The following is a 15818-nucleotide window of genomic DNA, read 5'->3' as shown; positions in this document are numbered from 1 at the left end:
TTTTTAAAAAACAGATACAAAAAACATGTCTCAAACGGGCTAAAACTACAGTAGCTGACTTACAACTTGGTTTCGGTGTAATCCCACGATCGTCCAGGAGTGTTCGAGAGTCCAGATGATGCAACTGAATCTTTTTCTACAATTTACAAAATGTCGGAGGACAAAAAACACAAAGAGTTCTTGAATTTCCCGTTAAGAGGAAATGTTGAACGACTTTAAAACGGTTTCTGATTGATGTTACTTGATGTCGTGGCTTCACTTTGTAGCGGCTGAGTGACTTTGGAAACGGCAATGTCAGAACAAATGGATGTGTTCAGCTCCATAAATATTAGATGAAGTACACGGCGGTTTGGTTAAATACCTCTCAACTCAGATGATTCTACTGTTGGCACTGATTCAACACCGGAGAAAACCTTATTTACAATGTGTTTAATTATATATGTGTTTTATGGCATCTCTGTGTTTTGTTCTAATATAATTCCTGTTCATTGGTCATACATCAGGAGAAACACATGACCTGGTGGTGGGAATGGGACGGGCAGTGTGATTATGTTGGCTATATTTGGTTCTAATCGTTATCAATATGTTTTGCTGTAGAAAAGTTAAGTACACGTCAATATTGAGAACTAAACTGTCACTAAAGTATGGTCATTTCAACAAAAAGAACAGAGATTGGAATTAAAGGGCACACACATTGACTTTTTTTGAATAACATTACATTGTTCCCTCATCAGAAACATACCTGAAAGTGTATTTAGCATCGTTCACTCGTTTTATTAATCCTGTTTACGAGTTTGTCTTCTCTGCTTCTTCCTGAGCCTCACAAAAACTTTCCTGCGCTGTTTTTAAGTCCATAAATCATCATCAAACTGGCGCTGAGCATTTCTGACAGCAAATTACGTTCATAGCAACTGCGATATTCACATTAGCATGCAAGCTAGGTGGCTAAAGTGCCTTTTCTCCCCATATTTTTAAAATTGAAATTCCCACTTTTGCCTGTAGATGTCATGCTAACACTAAATGCAGATGTGGGAGCACAGACTGATGTGACTGATTTTTCTACATAGGCATTATTATTTAGTTCTAAAACCCGAGATGCTAAAGCTAAGAGGACCTTTTGTCAGTTATAGTTCTAATCTATGAAATCTGTGGAGCATTAGGTTATATTTTGGAGAATTTACATTGCAATATTAATCTAAATTACTTAGTAAAAGATAGTCTGCTTACTTCAGGGTTGTTTGCCCCTTTACATTACGTTGCTTTTGGAGCGCTGCAGTTCACGACCGCGAGCAGCAAACGTTTGAGCTTCTTGTGGTCCTGAAAACGAACACGCGATGCCATCGAATCCTGTGTGTCACTGTGTAAGAAAAAACAATTGCAGAAGGAAGGAAGTAAAGAGCAGTGGGCGTGTACTGTGTGTACTAACGTCTTGTCCAGAAATAGAATAAAGATGACTCAAACAAGCAAGAATCACTGTAAATACAACTATACAAGTGGTTTATTGTCAAAGGGAAACAATTAAAATAGAGGAAAAAAAAGTCAATTTTGCGTAAAAGGAAAATTAACAATACAAACAATTCATAACGTGTTTGTTGAAATATATACTTGTTTGTTTACTAAATGTATTGTAGGGTCTTAAACTACATGTATTCAGTTTATGATTAAGGGAGATTTCTTAGCAGAAACGAGACAAGACGGGGCACCAGGGTTAAACCCAAAGAGCTAAGATACGGTCCTTAATCGCGCTCGTTAAAAAGGTCTGAAGGGTGTTTCACGATTCAGGGACTTACACATAGTCTAATCAAACAAACAATAGTCAATAACTCTTTTGTGTAGTTTATTTATCCAAAGGGCAATCAAAAAAACACCGGAGCAGAAATGTGCACAGGTAAATCACAGGTGATGTTACATCAGATTTAACAGCAAATTTCATGCAGATAATGTTAAACCAGGGTTTTGCCTTTGATAATCAAACACATTAACATTTTCCTGGCCGAGAAGATAAAGCTGGATAATAATAATGGCAAAAGCATTGAACCCTGTTTTAACATTTACACGTTAAACACTTTTGGCAGTTTGTGCACATTATTTCTTGAGGTAGACACATTTTACATCTTCTTTCACCTGTGATGGGCACTCGAGTTAAAGCATTGGGAATATAAAACCTTAAACAGTGAAAAAATACGTAACACAAGGTGAAACATGCGGTGTAGGGAGTTGATTCGGACAAACATTCATGGCATAATCACATAAAACATAGTTTTCATCGGGGCGTCCTCCTGTAAGACTGTGGGGAGAAGGTCTGTTATCGCCAAAGTCACAGCGGCTCCTGCGGTGAGGGAGAGAGGGAGAAAGAAAACCCCCCAATGTTCAAAGAGAGATTTTCTGTTATCTGGCCGGGGAATGTCCATCTCCATTCCCCTACAGTATTATGGATTTAGGTGACTAAGAAGGTGTTCTCACTCAGAGTTTTGTCTTGTTAAGGCTCATTTTTGCTCACACGGACACTTTTATCGTTCTCTGCCTTGTTCTGGCAGACTTCCTCAGAGCTTGTAGAGTTTCATGGCTGTTGTTAGTTACTCATTCGTTTTGGAAAACATCCTACAATTTTTAGCAAGTTCACGTTACATCTTAATTAAACAGTTGTGTCTTTTTGCACAAATATCTTATCTATGGGCAGCTGACGTTAAACCTCTAAACGTAGTAAAACTTAGCGCTAAAGTTAAATAATTAAATCAGCTGATGGGGATGTCAAGATGATTAAGTCAATCAATAATCGTGATTATGTAGGTCAAAATATAATGGTAGACTGAAAAATGATAATCGTGATATTTTTAGAAGAAAAAATATAATAATACATTTTTAAAAAAAATTCAGTTTATAGAAAAGTGACAGTTTTCAAATTTAATTAGGTCTTTTCTTTAGTTCAATTAGAATAAATATGACGATTCTAGAAGCAAAATGAAGTCCTTTCTGTTCAGCCTTTTCTCAAAAAAGTAAACTTAAATGCAAGTGCTTTTTATGTCAAATTGATCGTTCAGAAGGTTTGATTTCATAAAGCAGTTCACATATTAAGGAACATCATGTGTTAAGAAAAAAAGAAGGACATTTATTTTGTCATTTTTTGTCATGATGTTAATAATTGCAAATAATTGTTAATCGTGATGTTTATTCTCACAATAATAATCGTCTCACATTAATAGCACTCACATTAGACACAATCGTGACATCCTTGTCAGCTGAGGACGTCTGCAGCAGCTTTTAGCCTAAGTTCCCGAGTTCATTTCCCGACTTATTCGAGCTCCATGTGCATTTGTCAACTCGGACAGAAACCAGGAGCACATGAACACAGTCAAACGGTTTGTCATCAAAATGAAGCGCGGCTTAACTACGCACGTTTTCGTACGGAGCAGAAATGAGCCTTTAAAGCTCTGGTTTAGTTCAGTTTTGTCACAGTTTTGATATGACGAGTGTGCAACGCAGCCTAAATGTGTATGCCATCCAAAACATTACATTATGTACGAACACATGACACAAAATGAGAAAAACTGAATTATGTCTGCACGAAACACAAACTTTCAAATCATTGAAATATCATCGACATGAAACATTTTGTCAATTGTGGATTTACTCGCAGAAGAAGAACCAACACTTTTACTCACACATGAGACTGTTGCACTCGAACACGGCGTCTGAGAAAGGACTGGAGCACTACCCACCTCCGTCTGGAGCCGTTGGGCAGTTTTCATCTCGTCTGTAGCTGAGCCAAAGTCACTCAGCAGCTGAGTGACTTTGGCAAAGGCAATGTCAGATTTAATGGCCGTCGCACTAGTTCACGATCCATAAATATTAGATGAAGTACACGAGGATTCAGAGAAATGGCCTCAAACGCCATTGATCACGGCGATCCAACAATCGGATCATTAAAAGTCGGCCGTTTTTTCCCCCCGTTTGTTCCGCAGTTTATAGATTGTCAATATGTCATTATCCGCTTTACAAAAATGAAGGTTAAGCAGTTTTAAGGATAAAGGATCGTAGTTTGCCCTAAAATGCGAACGTTTTTTGAGGGAAACTATTCGATTTAGGATAGAAAGTATAATGGATTGAAAACTCTTTTAATCGTTCACGTTTTCTCTTTATTTATAATTCTAGATTTTTTTTGACAAAAATAATTCTAGATTATTTTTGTCTTTTTACAATTTTTACAACGATTAAAAGAATCAGAAAAAATCAGATAATTCACATACATTTACAACATTTCAATAATCTGGTAAAGATGGAAACCCATGATGATAGAAGGCAATGTCATTAGAACGTGCCTTAATAATAATAATAATAATAATAATAGTAATAATAATAATCTAAATATAAATACAAATATTATAGTGCGATATCTCTCATCCGTATGGAGGCTTCAACACTTTAAATTAAAAACAACAAAACAAATTCAAAATCCTTTGAAAATACATATTGTTTGCACATGGTTTTTTTGTTTTTTTAATGAATGAGATCAATTCAAATGTAAAGATGGGACGACTTAGCAACAGCAGCTGGTATCTGGTCTGGGTAATTGCCTTTGCAAAACATAATATTATAATAATAGTAACATCATGTTTGCCATCTGGGAGCGCTCTATGTTCTTAATTATCTTTGCATATTTATACCTTTTGACTGCAACAGTCACATGTGTTGCAGTGCAGGACTGTACATACTCTTTCTTCCAATTCATATATAAATACATATTTTTAGATATTTATCTTCATTAAAATTTTCAATTATCAACGAACAAACATTTACCCCTGGAGATCTCTTCAAAAACTAAATAAATATTCAAAAGAAATAGAATTCAACAGGATTGATCAGGATGTGCAAATATTTTTCATAATGTATGTTATTTTAATGTTTGTTTGTTGGAACTGTTTGACTCATTTGGACTCCTCTTGGTGAAATAAAGGTTAAATAAGAAAGAATACTCATATTTAGTATGATATGCTTGTTTATTAGAATATTGGTCCCTAGACTCTGGTGGTGGTGAAAAGCTGAAGTGATGAACTAATGATGAGGTGGTGAAGGGGAGGCAAAGGGGTGTTTAAATGTAGCCGGCTGATTGGCTGCGGTGGAAGTGTGTGTGTGACAGTGGAAATAGATGTAAATCTGTGGTAACAGGTGAAGGGGGCTCTAAGTGCAGCACAGCTCTCCGACGCACAAAGTCATGTTCATGCCATGTTCGCACTTCCAAAAGTCTCAACCCGCATCAAGCTGCTGTGGACTGTGATTGGTTGATTCATGGAACACTTAAATAAAGCTTAGGACTGCTGAGGTTTGGCACAGAAATGTTTGCACATGAGCCTAACTTAAATGGTTATTTTGCCAGTAAATATATAAATGCAAAATAAAACTGTTTAATTCCCACAATGCACCTGACATCACTGGCACTGCCCTAAATGAGTTAAAAGTCCTATCTGGAAGACAGGATGTAACTTTGTCTCAGACCACATGCCCCTAACCTGTGATGTACCCCAAGGGTCAGTCCTGGGACCCCCTCTGTTCAACCTCTACATGCTGCCGTTAGGTCAGCTGATACGCAGCAAAAATATGTCCTATCACAATGATGCAGACGAGTCAGATCTATGTTTCACTGTCGCGGGTGAATATGGACCAGTGGATTCACTCTGTCACTGCATCCAACAGATCAGTGTGTGGATGCAAAACAACTTTTTCCAGCTGAACTCAGACAAGACTGAAATCATCGTCTTTGGCCACAGAAACAAAGAGAAAGTGTTAGCGGTCACCTCCAGAGTCTCGCTCTAAAACCTACAGATCAAGTTTAACAGCCAAATCAAATCAATAGCATCAGCAGCTTTTTACCATCTAAAAAAACATTGCCAAAATCAAAGATATCCATCACAACTATTTCTGCTGTTCTGTTGTTGTGCATGTTGGACCCGAATGAAGCATCACAATTGATAATAAAATGAGAGTTTGATGATTATTATCAAAACGTTCTAAAACTACGGGCGCTCTGGCTTGGCGGACATGGATTTGTGAGGTTTATTGTACCAAAATGCTAGTGGGTTAAAGAAAAGGCTTATGGAAATGGGTAAGATTAGGAAAAAAAGGTTTTGTTTAAGGTTAGGATTAAGTTTAAAAACTTGGCAAGATATGATTAAGGCTAGGAAATTAAGTTGGGTATAATTTAAAAGATGAAGGAAAAAAAAGTAGTTCAAACAAGAATAAAAGGAACGGCTTGGATCTGTTTCATAGCAACAGTTTTTCACACTTTACCAGGACAACCAGCAAAGAGAGGTGGTAGACGCCAGGCAATTTGATTGAAAATGATCTTTTATCCCTCTTATCATCAAAGCTGCTGCCCGACTTCCACACCTGACGTCGCCTGCTGCGGAGACGGCGTAAAATCAGCTGCAGTTACATTTACGCTCTTTGAATAATCTAAGCAACAGATTTACAGAACCGACTGTTTTAGTTCATTACTAATGTTGAAGTCAGCTTTCTAAAATAAAAACGCTTTTGAGAAGGTGAAGTATCTGCTGAGACAGAACTTTGTGTATTTACTTGCCTCGGGAAAGTAGGAAAGCGGGTCGGAAGGAAGGCCTTTTGTGAAAGGGGTTGTTCTATCATGTAAGCTTGTGGTGAACTAAATTCGAGGAGTATTCTAGATTTGGCGTGGAGCCTCCCAGACTGGAATATATACATACAGCTAATGTCAACGAGATCCTCTTCTGCATCTCAAACACCTCGACCAACACCTTGAGAAACCACAAAGTCTTACAACAACAAATCTTACTGGTTAGCTCTAGTACACGCTGTTCAAGTGAGTTTATTATTGCTGACATCAAAATCCAGAAGCTTTTTTAAGGACTGGACCGACATCATAATCGACACACACACAATGAATAAAACGCCAAAACAATTTGACAAACGATGGACAAAATGGGACGCACTTCAACCATTCTTTTCTTTGGATGCCACTCCTGTGTTTTCTGTTTTTATTCTTTACTTATCTTGTGTTCTCTCTGGTCCTGCCCGGTTCATTTTTTGTTGTTTTATGCTCAAAACAAATAAAATGTAAAACTGTGATAAATAGTATATGAATGTAAGTCGAAACCTTGACTTCTCATCTTGGAAACCCGAGCCCCCGAGGAGCACATGAACTCAGCATAAGTTTATTTTATTTTGTAAAAATTCTTGTCTGGTTTAAACCCTGTCGTCCGTGGTTACTCCGTGGTAACTCTCTCGCGCTCCTGTGGTCGTGGACAGGAGAGTGCCATGTTGGCTTATTTATGTGCGTACCCGTCCCGCCTGTGCCACGTGGGAGTGAGTCTGACACGTTTTAGCTCTGCGCTCTCCATCTGCGGACCCCGGGCTGCTGCTGAATACTGCAACACAAACACGTTCAAGCCTCGTTTAGACTTCACACCAGATTAACCTGAAATCTGAATTCCTCTTTCAGTAGTCAGTTATTCAATGACGTTGTTAAGTTTGCCCTGGTGAAGGTCGAAGAGTGCTGGTATTTTAACCCTGCTTGCTATGTGATCGCCTCATTATTTTAGTTTTTATTTTTATTTTAGTTGAGGCACTATGGGGAAAACTCGTTATATTTTTGTTATTTTTTTCATCATTTTTCTTGGGCAGTTTGCTCTCTCAACATAATATATGCTTTCATATGGAAGTGTCCAATTTGCTCCCAAAAATGTTTAATTATTTAATAGAATCCACTTGCATCCATAGAACTACTGTATATGAGACATTGTATCTTCAAAGATCAACACTTAAAGTAGCTCCTACACACACCACCCTTTACAATCTTGTACAGAACAAGCTTTTGGCAGGACGTACTGAAGAATTTGTTGCTATCTAATTCCAAGCCATTTTTATTTTTATTAAAGTTTTAATTTTAAAAAGTGAGATGAAATTAGAATCGTTAGGCAATTTTCCAGTCAAATCTTGTTTAATCAAAATCTAAAAAAGATACAAAAAATCCCTTTATAAATGTTTTTGTGACTAATACGCCAACACAACGAACCAAAAGCCTGGCTCTGTCCATTTTTCAGATTGAAATGTCCAAAATATGTGCAATTTTGGTCGTTTTTACACACAAAATGCCTTATTTCTATAAAAGTGAGTTTTATTTGAGTAAACAACAGGAGTTTCAAATTGATCTGTTTAAATTTAAGATTTTTTTTCCTATTCACCTGCAGCGTCTCACCTTAACATCACGAGAAAATGGAATACTACAATGTTAAAATGTAATAAAAAAAAAAAAGAAACCCGTAAAATCTGGTCCAAACTGTGTTAAAAGCCAAAAGTGGGTGCGTTTTTTGGACGTGAAGTGGCAGATGTTCCACAGTTTGGGGGCCACCACTGAAAAGGCTTTGGGGATCGTTGACAGAAGCCTTCAAAAGCGTCAGCGCATTGAAAACAGCGCTGCCAAATTCGGCCACACCACTCCCACTCTCCACGCTCTCCACTGGCTCCCGACAAACCTCCATTCTGAACATAAACGCTGCTCACTCACTCAAAAGAGCATTCACAGAAAAGTGAAAGGCCGCCTCACGATACAGCCCACCACAAGACCCTGCGATCCACCAATATTTACTTACTCTGTCCACCCAAGACCAAACCCCGCTCTCGGGGATTGGATTTTTAACTCATCCAATATATCACTTGTTACTTACTCATTACTTTCTTTCTTTAAAAGCTTGGTCACTTGTTATTTGCCCCCTGCTGTCCTAAAATAGATAAACTTGTTTATCTATTATGTAGATGTTGAAAAAAGTTACAAAAAAGGCTAAATAATCCAGAAAATTGGTGAGCTTTTAAACTGTATCGATGTTCGCTGTCCATGGTGCTGAACTTTGAAAGCAGCGGTTTTGGGCCTGGCTCATGTTGCTATTGCTGAATATTATTAAAAACGACTTCTCTTATATATGCCCTGTTCTTAGCCACACGCTGATATACGTTTTATTTCGATTTCCAAATAAAACTAACTTACTTCAGACTCCAGATTTCTCCCGACTAGTTTGTTTTTCTCCGTCCCGTTGTGACAAAGGGCAAAGTTTAAAAGCTGACGAGAACCTTTGTCGGAGAGACTTGTTTTTTGTTGTATATTATTTCCTGCGCGTGTACCTCCAGGCTTTTGTTCCACCTATTGAGAGTGTTCTGAACCTTCTGAACCAAATATTTTATTCATGGACACGGCAATATTCCACACAGCGACTGTAAACAACACTTTCACAACCTCATTCCAAACTTTTTCTTTTCCATGTTGTTGAGTTGGATCCTATTTGCCACAGAAGTATATGGGTAAAGCAGCTGCAGGTTGGTATCACATGACATTGCGACTTGGTGGGAAGGTCAGAAGTCTACAATGTGTTTGTCATAATAAAGAAGTTTTGACCTGGTTTATGGTTAATATCTCCAGGCTTTTACACAGCAAATAAATGTTCTTTCCTCTATATAGAACTAAAAAGTGGTGGCATTAATATTGTCAGCTGAAAGCAAACACATACATGTAGGCCTTATATATTATGTTAAATTAAGCACATTGCCAGTATTTCTTTAACACGTACTCATAGTCATTTTGCTCATAAATAAATAGATGCTGTTCCTTGTTTTGAACCAGAATAGTATTTTTGCCACACTAAACCACCTGTAACACCTGTAAATCCAGGTCTTGTGGTTTCCAGCGGCCAATGGGATCGCCAAAAAATGTCCCTCCCCCTGTTTAACCACCGCACAAGTAGAGCTGGGTTTCGATTCAAATTTCAAGAATCGATTTGATTACGATTTTTACGTTTCAAAATCGATTTTTTCCGATTTCTCAGATCCCATCCGATTCGCTTCGATTTCGATCTGATTTCTGATTCGCTCCGATTTCGATCTGATTTCCGATTTGATCCGATTTCGATTCGATCCGGGGGTTAATGTTATTAAAAATGAAAAATGTATTTGAAGCGTTTCCTTCACTTCATGACTGTGTAGAGATGCAACATATTAAAACTAGTATTATATAATCCAGGAGTCCTGAATTATCTTTCTTGAAGGTAGATTGAAGTTCACTGAGGGAAATGTAGAAAATAATTTTAATAAAAAAAAAAATAAAAAAAAATCGATCTTTGGACATACAAATCGATAATCGGTCATTAATATGCAAATCGATTAAAAATCGGAAAATCGATTATTTCAACCCAGCTCTACGCACAAGGCCTTGTTGGTGTTCCTCCTCCTCTAAACCCGGAAACGACACAGTGGTTCCTCTTGATGGAGAAAAGTGCACGAAAATGACCCGACAAGTGGCATTCAGAGCTCTTCCTGTTTTTTTCCAATCCTTTTTTGTTTTAATATTGCTCCTTTTTAAACCAATAGTGTGTCTAAATGTTTTTCATCAAAGGCTGCTGATGAAACACAAGCCGTGGACGGATATAAGTTTTGGAAAAGTGTTCAATACGGCGAATGTTAAACTGAGCCACAAGTGCTTTGTTCAGGCTCAGAACCTCGACAGAAGAGACTAAAATGCGCTGCATTGGCTTTATAAAATGTAAAGTGCACTATTCAATGTCGATTGGGCCAATTCTCCGGGAACAAAACGGTCTGAGGATGTATTCTGAGTGGAGCGTGCACGCGCTCCCTTTGTTACCGTGGCAGAGTGGTTAACCTTTCTCCGCGCATTGGCAGTTTTGCCCCTAAATCTTCCCGACCTCATGTGTCCCTCGTTCTCCGACGCCAGCTCTGAATAAGTCATCCAAGCCAATTCTAAAATGCTTTTTGCCCCGTCCTCGTTTTCACTTTTACTCATATGTTTTAATGCAATTCTGCAAAGAACGTTACTTATTCATCAAACAATTTCTACTTTCAAAGCCGCAGAAGTCGGTGGTTGTGGTAAATTGCTTTTCTGACTCGTTGCGCGCTAAATCCGTGCGCCATCAGGCCCCGCACCGCCAGCTCACGACGCAAATCAAATATTAAAGTCCAGAGCAGTTAGAGAAGATAGGATTGTGGCTTGTACCATTACGTTTAGCTTGTACTCGTTCCCAAAGGAGTGACGGCGCACACTCGCATGATAGTCCCAACAGAATGAGCGCATGTAACCGAATACTGCAGACAGAGGGGTTTTTTAACGTCATTGAATAAAAAAATAACATCAGCAAATTCAGGCTGTTCCGGGGCCGTGTTTATAGTGGATTAAGTGTCTTGAAATGTAATTTGCCAGTGTTTGTTCACAGACTCGAAGGCTGTGGGGAAGGGACAGTCAGACGGACCCTTTTCAATCGTTCTGCCGTGGAAAAAGTGATTCCGAGTGAAATATCAGACTCCAGTAGATGAGGACCAGAGCCTGTAGTTTACAGCGCTGCTCTCGTGATGCTAAATGTCCACAGTCTGGAGCAGAGTTCAATACGTTTGCCCTAAAATGTCAAAATAATACCACAGTTTATCACCAAATAACAGTGACTTTGGTGTTTAGCTTCTCTTTAAAGTGCCTATGACAGGTTTTTTACCATTTTCTAATTTTGACTTTGTTTGGTATGTTATACCTGTTGTACATGTACATTATAGTTTTAGACCAATCGAGCAGGTATTTGTGAAGAGAATGTTGAAAAATCATTAGAAAATGACAGGAAGTGACATCACACTAGGGACAAAGTTAATGCAGAATTTACAAAAAGAAAATACTTTTTTGACCCTCTAAACATGAATTCAATAATGTAAAAGCTTCTCTCATATATTTGTATTTGTCAAATTTTTAAAAAATATGACATTAGATGAGTTTTGCCCAGTGTTTGCTGGGTAATTTCCTACTGAGATGTCATCAATTACAAACAGGAAGTGAAATTATAAACCTAAAAATAACAGCTTTTCTGTGATTTTTATAACATTTTGCAAAATTCAAAACATATTTATCTTAACTGCGTTTGAGTTCACTGAGTCATCCGACCTGTAGGGGGCGCTTTAACTTTAAAACCATCACAAGGTGGAACAGAGCATTCTGAGCTTCCACGATGTAAAATCTGCAGGATTAACTCAAATATGTGTGAAGCCAAACACTGTCGGGGTGTTATGTTTGATGTCCAACATGCGCCTCCTGCTGGACCGGGACTCGGCCTCGTGTCCTCTGGATCTGGAGGCTCTGGGTTTGAACAAGGAACTGATGAGTCGAGGCTCAATGTGCGGAAGAGCGTTATCAGAGCGCGGCGCCCGACACGATCAACCCGGTGTCCGATTTCGCCAAAGCACTGACAGTGTTTCCTTTAAAAACAACGTAAAGATCGTCTGTTATGCACAATAATGACTTCTATTATGTTCAATCTCTGCACTTCCCTTTTAAATACAGCCTAATATGGTGATACTTTAACTGCCTTTGAAACCTTTAATGCAATATTTGGATTTCCCGAGGGAGCGAAACTTGATATAAACTGTGATGCTCTCACTTGAGCCGACTTAAAAAGATAGTCAAGGTGAGCGCACCTCAGGCTCAACAAGTAACTAGTGTCGAACAAAGCAGTCGCTCGACCAGGATGAGGCGATAAAACGCTGAGGAGAAACACCGGAAGTCAAACGACATCCGAGACACGACGGCGTTAATGACACAAAGGTCAGGCTGTAGTTTTGTGAATGACCACCAGGGGCTTATAAATGTGACCACTCTTTACAATAACAGACCATTTACCTTCACTCTCCCTGAACTGTGTGGTTTAAAGTGTTGTCCTGGGTTTGTTTTGCAGATGAAGTCTACAGAGGTGGACCAAGGGCTTTTCACAGACTCCTACTGCAAAGTGTGCAGCGCCCAGCTCATCTCCGAGTCGCAGAGGGTCGCTCACTACAAGGTAACGCTGCACACGCTGCTCACAGACGCTGCTCACAGACGCTGCTCACAGACGCTGCTCACAGACACTGCTCGCGAACGCTGCTCATGAACTCTGCTTACGAACGCTGCTCACAAACGCACGTCACGAACGCTGCTCACGAACGCTGCTCACGAACGCTGCTCACGAACGCTGCTCACGAACGCTGCTCACGAACGCTCCTCACAAACACTGCTCACAAACGCTCCTCTCAAACGCTGCTCACAAACGCTGCTCACGAACGCTCCTCTCAAACGCTGCTCACAAACGCTGCTCACGAACGCTGCTCACGAACGCTGCTCACAAACGCTGCTCACAAACGCTCCTCTCAAACGCTGCTCACAAACGCTGCTCACGAACGCTGCTCACGAACGCTGCTCACAAACGCTGCTCACAAACGCTCCTCTCAAACGCTGCTCACAAACGCTGCTCACGAACGCTGCTCACGAACGCTGCTCACAAACGCTGCTCACGAACACTGCTCACGAACGCTCCTCACGAACGCTGCTCACAAATGCTCCTCACAAACGCTCGCTGCTCACAAACGCTGCTCACAAATGCTGCTCACAAACGCTGCTCACAAATGCTGCTCACAAACGCTGCTCACAAACGCTCCTCACAAACGCTGCTCACAAACGCTCCTCACAAACGCTCCTCACAAACGCTGCTCACAAATGCTCCTCACAAACGCTCGCTGCTCACAAACGCTGCTCACAAACGCTGCTCACAAACGCTGCTCACAAATGCTGCTCACAAACGCTGCTCACGAACGCTGCTCACGAACGCTCCTCACAAACACTGCTCACAAACGCTCCTCTCAAACGCTGCTCACAAACGCTGCTCACGAACGCTGCTCACGAACGCTGCTCACAAACGCTGCTCACAAACGCTCCTCTCAAACGCTGCTCACAAACGCTGCTCACGAACGCTGCTCACGAACGCTGCTCACGAACGCTGCTCACAAACGCTGCTCACAAACGCTCCTCTCAAACGCTGCTCACAAACGCTCCTCTCAAACGCTGCTCACAAACGCTGCTCACGAACGCTGCTCACGAACGCTGCTCACAAACGCTGCTCACAAACGCTCCTCTCAAACGCTGCTCACAAACGCTGCTCACGAACGCTGCTCACGAACGCTGCTCACAAACGCTGCTCACGAACACTGCTCACGAACGCTCCTCACGAACGCTGCTCACAAATGCTCCTCACAAACGCTCGCTGCTCACAAACGCTGCTCACAAATGCTGCTCACAAACGCTGCTCACAAATGCTGCTCACAAACGCTGCTCACAAACGCTCCTCACAAACGCTGCTCACAAACGCTCCTCACAAACGCTCCTCACAAACGCTGCTCACAAATGCTCCTCACAAACGCTCGCTGCTCACAAACGCTGCTCACAAACGCTGCTCACAAACGCTGCTCACAAATGCTGCTCACAAACGCTGCTCACGAACGCTGCTCACGAACGCTCCTCACAAACACTGCTCACAAACGCTCCTCTCAAACGCTGCTCACAAACGCTGCTCACGAACGCTGCTCACGAACGCTGCTCACAAACGCTGCTCACAAACGCTCCTCTCAAACGCTGCTCACAAACGCTGCTCACGAACGCTGCTCACGAACGCTGCTCACAAACGCTGCTCACAAACGCTCCTCTCAAACGCTGCTCACAAACGCTGCTCACGAACGCTGCTCACAAACGCTGCTCACAAACGCTCCTCTCAAACGCTGCTCACAAACGCTGCTCACGAACGCTGCTCACAAACGCTGCTCACGAACACTGCTCACGAACGCTCCTCACGAACGCTGCTCACAAATGCTCCTCACAAACGCTCGCTGCTCACAAACGCTGCTCACAAATGCTGCTCACAAACGCTGCTCACAAACGCTGCTCACAAACGCTGCTCACAAATGCTGCTCACAAACGCTGCTCACAAACGCTCCTCACAAACGCTCCTCACAAACGCTGCTCACAAACGCTGCGCACAAACGCTGCTCACAAACGCTGCTCACAAACGCTGCTCACAGACCTTTTGGCTGTGTTGAACCTGAAACGCAGCAGCGACTGGAATGATCTTGAGCGTGACCTTGACACTTTATGTATTGGTACCACAAGAGCGACCGCTGTTCGCCGCGGCTACGGCTGAACGTGTTTTGGAGTTTGTTTTTGGACAGTTTTTGCTCTTTCCTCTTTGAAAAACAGCTGAAGTTGAGTCAGATTTGATGGAGAGCGTTCGTGAACAGCGTGTTTCAGATCTTGACACAGATTCTGGATTGGATTTAGGTCTGGATTGTAGCTCTGAATGTTTTTGCACGCTGCACTTTCTACAGTTTGGCTGAAATAAGACCGTAAAGTAGATTTAAGTTCTTTAGCGTGAAGTGTGATCCATCTTTTCCATTAGATCCCAATGTCAATGTTGTAGCTTTAAGTGTCCGAAGAAGTAGTTTAACTCAAACTCACTTTTACACAGGCTGAAGTGACGCCGGGTGGACCACCAGAGCAGAGCCAATCAGAGCACTGCTTTCAGCGCTTACTTCCTGGTTGACAAGAAAGGATGTACTATTTAATTAGCAGTTGTCAGTTGGTCAGAGCTGTGGTCAGAGCGTTGGTCAGAGCTGTGGTCAGAGCGTTGGTCAGAGCGTTGGTCAGAGCTGTGGTCAGAGCCGTGGTCAGAGCGTTGGTCAGAGCTGTGGTCAGAGCCGTGGTCAGAGCGTTGGTCAGAGCTGTGGTCAGAGCTGTGGTCAGAGCGTTGGTCAGAGCTGTGGTCAGAGCCGTGGTCAGAGTGTTGGTCAGAGCCGTGGTCAGAGCGTTGGTCAGAGCCGTGGTCAGAGCGTTGGTCAGAGCTGTGGTCAGAGCGTTGGTCAGAGCCGTGGTCAGAGCGTTGGTCAGCGCTGTGGTCAGAGCGTTGGTCAGAGCCGTGGTCAGAGCACTGGTCAGCGCTGTGGTCAGAGCGTTG

General features: G+C 41.5%; 1 protein-coding gene across 1 annotated transcript in view; it reads left to right on the top strand.

The window, feature by feature from the left end:
- Positions 1–15818, top strand: part of LOC140347592 (zinc finger matrin-type protein 4-like) — a 202434-nt gene that overhangs the window by 22903 nt on the left and 163713 nt on the right. Inside the window, exon 2 of the mRNA XM_072434109.1 lies at positions 12741–12842. Coding sequence (XP_072290210.1) covers positions 12741–12842 — 102 coding nt within the window. The remainder of the gene's footprint in view (positions 1–12740; positions 12843–15818) is intronic.

This window comes from Eucyclogobius newberryi, unplaced genomic scaffold, assembly GCF_026437365.1.
Source record: "Eucyclogobius newberryi isolate DKJ021-1_F unplaced genomic scaffold, fEucNew1.0.hap1 SCAF_6, whole genome shotgun sequence".
In the NCBI taxonomy this organism is placed as follows: Eukaryota; Metazoa; Chordata; class Actinopteri; order Gobiiformes; family Gobiidae; genus Eucyclogobius; species Eucyclogobius newberryi.
Note: the sequence above shows the minus strand (reverse complement) of the source record. Positions and strands in the feature narration are given on the sequence as shown.